General features: G+C 47.0%; 2 protein-coding genes across 2 annotated transcripts; both read right to left on the bottom strand.

Annotated features, from left to right (window-relative positions):
* Positions 1 to 1783: 1783 nt before the first annotated feature.
* LOC141026065 (uncharacterized) lies at positions 1784 to 2917 on the bottom strand. Its single transcript, XM_073502019.1, has one exon. It carries the CDS (start codon positions 2915 to 2917, stop codon positions 1784 to 1786), a length of 1134 nt encoding a protein of 377 aa, XP_073358120.1.
* A 1294-nt stretch (positions 2918 to 4211) lies between these two features.
* On the bottom strand, positions 4212 to 4896 carry LOC120966500 (uncharacterized). The gene is made up of 2 exons (XM_040392582.3): positions 4605 to 4896; positions 4212 to 4475 (listed from the first exon to the last, which is right to left on the bottom strand). Exons 1-2 carry the CDS (start codon positions 4670 to 4672, stop codon positions 4418 to 4420), a joined length of 126 nt encoding a protein of 41 aa, XP_040248516.1. The 5' UTR covers positions 4673 to 4896; the 3' UTR covers positions 4212 to 4417.
* Between the last annotated feature and the right edge of the window lie 2788 nt (positions 4897 to 7684).

Below are 7684 nucleotides of genomic sequence, written 5' to 3'. Positions count from 1 at the left end.
TTTTGTTGCTGCTTCCTGGATGTACCTTTGTTTATTTTATGTTTGGCTAGACTTTAAGCATGTCGTATCAGATTGGTGCTTGTGTCGTCGTGTATTTTATTTATAAAGCGGGGCGAAAGTCTTTTTGGTTAATCCTTGCTCCTTTTTTATAATGTATATTTGTTTCCCTTTATTCATAAGCTATTTTGGGAAGGAATTCCAATGCCATTAGGTGGACTTACGTGTCAGGTGTAGCGCCCAACAGAGGGGTAGAGAACTTCTAGATATAACACGAGCCACCATGTTTGAGTTTCTATTTTCATGTTTGAATATTACCTTATCGAGCTCACTGGCCCACAACTTGATCTCCGTGTCACTTCCTCGTAGGATGGCCGCAAATTTCATCAAGAGTTTTGACCACTCTCAAGAAATCACTCACCATGAGTATCTTGCAGATCCCCGGGTCTGAGGAGAACATCAAGCCTTTTCGATAAGCCACAACTTCTATAGATTCCGCATCAAATCTTTGGTTGGAGACCCATGAAGATCTCAAGTAACATCCCATGTCGTCTTGGGCTATAGCCATGACCAGGCGTCACTCCCACATCGACATTGATTTTTACAAACTCCACCAAAGGCGAAATCTAGTGTGGCCATGAAACAAAAGTACGCTTGGGAGATAGTTCTTTCTTTGCTGACGACAATGCTAAGTCAGAAGTAAATCTCTTGATGAAGTTATGAGTAGCAAGGGGACTCTGAAAAATATCTTCATGAATAGCCATCCTCCTTGCACTCGAGATCACACACATTGTCACGAGAATCTCTCTTAGCTGCTGGCACCTATGGAAGCGGCAGAATGCTGTGGTGTTCAGGGGAGAGACGCCGTCCCTGGCGGCAACGATGAAGAATTGGCGAGATGTTGCTCTTCTATGCCGGGAGAGGTTTAGATCCGATGACCGTGCCCATGTTGATTCATGGTTGTGCGTTCTTGTTATGCCCCAGTAACACCCCCCCCCACCCACCACCACCTTCTCTTTCTCTTTTTGGCGCACCTTGCGCCCCTGTAAGTCGTTGTGATCCCTCGGATCACCCGATGTTCTCTGTGGCTGTTTTTTTGGGGGGGGGGGGGTGGACTAGTTGAAATAGAAGATTCAGGTGGGGGAGCTGCTCCTCCCCCCCCCCCCCCATAGAAATTAAAAAAAATCTATTTGCCAATCATGATAGCCCAATTTGATGATGTTGAATAGCCAACTCAAAGCCCTTTGTAATCCTTAAGAATTTTTCTTGCGTTGGTCGATTGACTCATATAATTCTTTTCTACTAACGAATCATTTATATTACATTTCATAGGAGATCTAACGTCCACTTCAACCTCTTGAAAGAATGCTTTGTTTTTTAATGCAATCAAACAAACTCAAGTCGTGTAAGATTTTAATGGACATGACATTCTAATTATGTTTTTTTCTATTCCTACACTTTTATAATCCTGTGAATCAAAAAGCCCTCGTTGTGTTTGAACGGAAGACGTTTTAAGCACGGAGTTAATCTAAACTAACCCCTCTATAAACTAAAGACAACGCTACATCTATGTAAAATGTTTTACGTAACTTACAAAGGATCCTAGCTGGAAAGATTTTATTGGTTAGAAAAAGTTAGAGCAACTCTAGCAGACCCCGCAAAACACCGGCCCGCAAAACGCATACGCAGTTCGCGCAAAACAGCTTTTGCGGGCTGGCGCAGTGTGGCACAGATGCAGACCCCCCAAACGGATCCGTAAAAAAGTATATTCGTGGAATATGCTTTTTTACGGGTCGGCTATGCGGGTTCTGCTCTTTGCAGCCACTGCATCCCCGCAAATTATCAGCCCGCAAATCTCAAATCCAACATAATTCAATAATCGAAAACAAACTGAATTATTCAAATCAAACATAAAACAATAATCATCCGCATTACAAATAGTTATTCGAATCACCATAGCAAACTTAAATAATGCAATACAAAACTTGTCATGAATACAAATACAAATGAATACAAAAATTAGACACTGTCCAGCCCTTTGCCAATGGTGCTCAATGAGATCTTCCTGAAGTTGAAAGTGTGTGTCTGCATTTTCAATCTCCTTGTATGTCTGAAGAAAAGCTCTAATGCGGTTTGGGTCTCTAGCTGGTTTGACACGGCTACCCACATTATCGTAAAAGAATTCTAAGTCCATTCCTCTCTCATCTTTAAGAATCATATTGTGCAGGATAACACAGCAAGTCATGATGTTCCTCAGGGTTTTCTTATCCCAAAAACGAGCAGGACCTCGGACAATGGCAAACCTAGATTGCAAAACACCGAATGCTCTTTCAATGTCTTTTCGGGCTGCCTCTTGCACCCTTGCAAATTCACATTGTTTTTTTGTTTTGGGTTCTTTGATGCTCTTGACAAATGTGCACCAAGGAGGATATATACCATCTGCAAGATAGTACCCCTTTGTGTATTCATGCCCATTGATAGTGTAGTTGCAAGCAGGAGCATCACCACTAGCAAGCCTAGCAAACAAATGAGAGGGTTGCAACACATTGATATCATTGAGTGTGCCAGGCATACCAAAAAAGCAATGCCAAATCCATAAATCCTCGGATGCTACGGCCTCTAGCACAATTGTTGCATCACGAGACTTGCCATAATACATTCCTTGCCAAGCCTTGGGGCAATTTTTCCAGTTCCAATGCATACAATCAATGCTACCTAGCATCCTAGGCCAACCTCTCCTCTCATTAGCTGCCATCAATTTCTTTGTGTCATCTTCATTTGGTGCCCGAAGATACTCGGGACCAAAGACACGGACGATCACTTTCGCAAATCTACGCACAGACTCAATTGTGCTATCTTCACCAATGCGAAGATACTCATCGGCATAGTCAGCCGGAACGCCATATGCAATCACCCGCATAGTTGCGGAGATTTTTTGATATGCACTAAATCCCTTTAAGCGCGCGGCATTCCTTCTCTGAGTGAAATACCGGCAATTTGCCTCGCAAGCTTCAACAATTTTCACAAAAAGGGATCGGCGCATTCGGTACCTTCCGCGGAAGAGGTGTGCAGGATATGTAGGACTCTCCGAAAAATAATCTTGCATCAACATCTCGTTTCCAAGATGGCGATTCCGCGGAATGCACAGACGCCCGACAGTAGATCCTCGCCTCCTCTTTCGGTACTCGTCTTCATGCTCCTTCACGGCAAGCGCCATGACCAATGTTTGCTGCCGAAAGGTCGCAAGCATGGTCTCCACATCCGAGTCGTTCGAATCGGACGAATCGGATAGCAAGAACTTCTCGCATGGGGTCAACTCCATCTACACGCACGCCGGCGCGTCAATCTACTACACATCTTGCGAAAATCACAAAAAAAGGGACTAACCGGTGGCGAGTGATCCCGGGCGGCGACGAGGGTGGTGCGCTTAGCGGTGGTCGATCCCAGCGGCGGCGGCGACTGGGGGGCGGCTCTTCTCGCCGGATCCGGAGGGGCGGTGCAACGGCTCGGCGCGGGAGGGTGTTTGGTGGCCCCGCGGAGCGATTCCGCCCGCAGATATGGCCGGAATCGCCGGCGGTGGGCGGGCGGAAGCAAGGGCGGTCGGCGGCGGAAGGAAGGGGGAAAAGAGCGCGGGCTGAAATGTCCCTCCCGCCAACTGCTTCTCTGTGATGCAGGGCACCGCAGCCGCGAGGGAGAAACCCGCGTTTTCCCGGGTTAGGGCCAGAAATTTGCCGTGCCCCCTAAAAATTTTAGCGGACCGGGGCAGGATGCGGGGTCTGGTCGGGCAGGCTTTCCGGCCCGTACCCGCATTTTGGCGGTTATTTTGCGGGTCGGAGACGGATGCAGGGTCTGCTAGAGTTGCTCTTAGACGGGCTAATCCTTAAAAATCAGGGGATGTATTAGTTAGGGATGACAGGTTTAGTAGATTTTAGTAAAAATTATGTGGGTGTAACATTGTTGATAAACTAATATAAAATCTCTTAAATCACTGAAGTAGTGATCTAATAGATTACTCGAGTACACGCGTACGATGCCCAACAACACACGGATGTTTCCGTGTCCTGTCGGTGCAATGATGCGGCGTGTGTTGTCTTGGCTGGTGCCGGTGCCGGGTGAGTTCGTCTGGCTGATGACTGACAACTTTTTTTTTAAAAAAGGATGATTGCATCTGGGAGATATAACCTGTAGCTAGCTATTAGATCAGCAATTTGGCATACGCAAAACAGAATTTCTGTAAATTTCTTTGCACGACTACTTTAGCGGAAGATAAGACAACACATTACAGCAGTTGATCCATCCATAAATCTCCTTACAGACTATATAAAATATACTTATCACCCAATGACTACAGTACTCCGAAATAACTCAGGCATCTCCACGCGCTTCCGCCGGAAGCCGGCGAACGGCAGGAGGAGCAGCATCAAGCGCAGCACAGGAAGTCCAGGATGCTGGAGCAGCAGTCGTAGCAGCAAGAACAGCTGCAAACCAAGCGCAAATTAAGCACGACCAATCAATCAATCGGAGAGCGGACAGGGCCGAGCGGCGCAAGAACAACACGGGAGTCTCAGTCGACCAACCAATGAAATCTAGTTAGCACACACACGTACCATCCGTCGAGGCTCTTGTCGTGCAGGTCGTCGGTCGCAGACATGGACTGAGCGGGCGGGGGATCCATCGCCGGCGAGTCGGTCTCCCGGCGTCTGTGGAGGGGCGACGATGATGATGTGGGGAAGAAGGCGACGACGGAATGGTGCTGCAAGGCAGAGGGTAGAGACGAGGGATATGGAGGCAGTTAAGCTGGAAGGGGACGCAAGTAAATGACGCACATGGAATGGGCGGCGGTACCGGTGGAAAGCTCTTGTGCCGTGATTTAAGGCCTAAGCTATGGCATGCCCCGTGTACGACCGGGCGTGTTGTCATCCGATCATTTGTGCGCCACAAGCCACTGATTGCGGACACACATTATCTATTTCCATTCATTCTCCGTGTGTTTCTTCTTACCTTACCTTAAAGTGGGTCATGCTGCCAGCTTGGCCTCCACTGTCCAATGATGAGTGAAGCAATTAGCGGAGTTGAAGAAGGAATTCGTCACGGGAATAGCTGCAGAGCTTGTGGTTTGGTTGGGTCGATTGCATGCAGGTGCAGCCAAGGGCTACAAAGGGACAACAGGTGGGAATGGGCCTGTTTCGTGCGATTTCGTCAATATACACCTTATCCACATTTCCCCGAACAGATGTATTGCTTCGTCTTGTTGTCTTGTTGAGTTCAGTTTACCGGGACAAGCAACCTTTCCCGTTTATCTACTCCGGGTCGGGACAATGGCATTCATGCTCACGCCTCATGGCCAGGCCACCGCGCAAATAGTACCACCAGATTACTAGCCCTTGCTGCACGGGTGCACCAGATGCCACCGAGCGCACCTCACGTCCTCAGGCCATCCCAACGCGGATCACTGAAAACATCCGCATATGTCAGCTCGCACAACACTTTTAGAGCAAGTCTAATAAGACCTAGTCAGCAGGCTATAAAACTTGCCATGTCATTAAAATCCTATTTGAAGAAGTGAGAAGAGAGGAGAGAGAGTGAAGCAGGCTCTTATTCTACAGCTTGGCTATATCACATAGATCAAGAAAAAATTGTATGCATGCAATTCTCCTTCAATCATATACATTGCTCATCCAAATATTAAATACTTAGAGCCAACTTAATAGCCAATCTAAGAGCCAACCTATTATACGAATAATTTTTATTAAGGCTTTAAGTGAGGTGGCATCTCCTTATAGCCAACAGACGGCTACATTATTAATCATGCTCTTAAGCATTCATTGTGGGTCATTAAACTGGGCCAAATCGGTTCGGACATTCCAAATCCCACAGCGTCTGGAATTAAAAGGAGTTGTTGCTCAAAAATAACAATTAAAAGGAGCTCGGGGAGAATTCGGACGACTGCCACGAAGGACCCTGACATTAACATCCCACACAAAACATCAACCGGAGCCCGTGCGTTTTCATAATCATGCCCCTCTTTTCATGCCAAAGTTCACCTATTCTGCCCCCGCATGTCAACACCGCGATGGATCCTTCAGATCACTTCATGATGTTCACCGTCCCGTCGGACCCGGACAAGCCCGCCCACGCGGCGCGGTCCGCGGAACGACAAGGGTGGCGTGTGAGGGAGAGGGCCATCAAGAAGGCCGCGGCCGCTCGGGCCACTTCTCCTCCTCCACAACGGACCACCATGGTGGTGACGTCCAAGCAACAACATCCCTCCCCCCTCAAGCCATCGTACTACTAGTCGGCCATCCAAACGGACAGCCCGAGACGAAGTATTCATGGAGACACATTCGCCGCAAACTCGTCCGATAGTGGTTTTCGTCGGACGAGCCCTAGTTCGGCGGTACTCGTCCACTATTCCGCGGAATGCCTTCCCCAAGTTCGGTGGCGGTCATCGACGAGGTGATTATGAACACGATCCACTACGACGGTGGCCACTAGGACGACTACTCATTGCAGCCAGAGCAAGAGGCACCCGATCCGGACACCCGGCAATCGGAGCCGAATGTGCCCAATCCAGCCGGAAAAGAAAGACGAGCGGTTCATCATACTCGATGAGAGATGATGAACTCTTGTGTGACACGTGTTTGGGCACGAATATTGACCCAGACAACGAAGCAAAAGGGCTTTTCTTTTCAAAACCATGCATGATTTTTTTTCATGAAAAAAGAGCTACCCCATACAACAAAGAAGTGATACATGACCGCAATGCGAAGTCGCTAGGCCATTGATGACACATCATTCAACATGAGTTCAACAAGTATTGTGGCACGTATAAACAAACGCAAAACCCTCGAACCAGTAATTTTCGCTTCTTATAGCCCAATGTGTTTGTTATTGGATTGATTTGCTCTATGTTGCAGCTTGCTGCTACTTCTTGAGCTTGTGTTGGTTTTTCCCTTGAAGAGGAAAGGATGATCCAGCAAAGTAGAGATAAGTATTTCCCTCAGTTAGAGAACCAAGGTATCAATCCAGTAGGAGGTACAAGCAAGCCCCGAATCTATGCACCTGCACAAACAATCAAACACTTGCACCCAATGCGATAAAGGGGTTGTCAATCCCTTCACGGTCAATTGCAACGGTGAGATCTGATAGAGATAGGTATAAAAGATTGCTAGAACGTAAATCTAAATAAAAGTAAATAAATTGCAGCAAGGCATAGGTTTCACTAGAGGCTTCTCTCTTGAAGGCAATAATACGGTGGGTGAACAAATTACTGTCGAGCAATTGATAGAAAAGCGCAAAGTTTTGACGATATCCAAGGCAATGCTTATGAATATAGGCATCACGTCCGTGTCAAGTACACCGACTCCTGCCTGCATCTACTACTATTACTCCACACATCAACCGCTATCCAGTATGAATCTAGAGTATTAAGTTCATAAAGAACGGAGTAACGCCTTAAGTAAGATGACATGATGTAGAGTGATAAACTCAAGCAATATGATGAAAACCCCATATTTTTATCCTTGATGGCAACAATACAATACGTGCCTCGCTACCCCTAATTTGTCACTGGGTGAGGACACCACAAGATTGAACCCAAAACTAAGCACCTCCCCCATTGCAAGAAATACCAATCTAGTTGGCCAAACTAAACCAATAATTCGAAGAGAAATACAAAGATATCAAA

Source organism: Aegilops tauschii, chromosome 6, assembly GCF_002575655.3.
Source record: "Aegilops tauschii subsp. strangulata cultivar AL8/78 chromosome 6, Aet v6.0, whole genome shotgun sequence".
Taxonomy (NCBI): domain Eukaryota; kingdom Viridiplantae; phylum Streptophyta; class Magnoliopsida; order Poales; family Poaceae; genus Aegilops; species Aegilops tauschii.
This window is presented reverse-complemented; position numbering and strand designations above follow the sequence as displayed.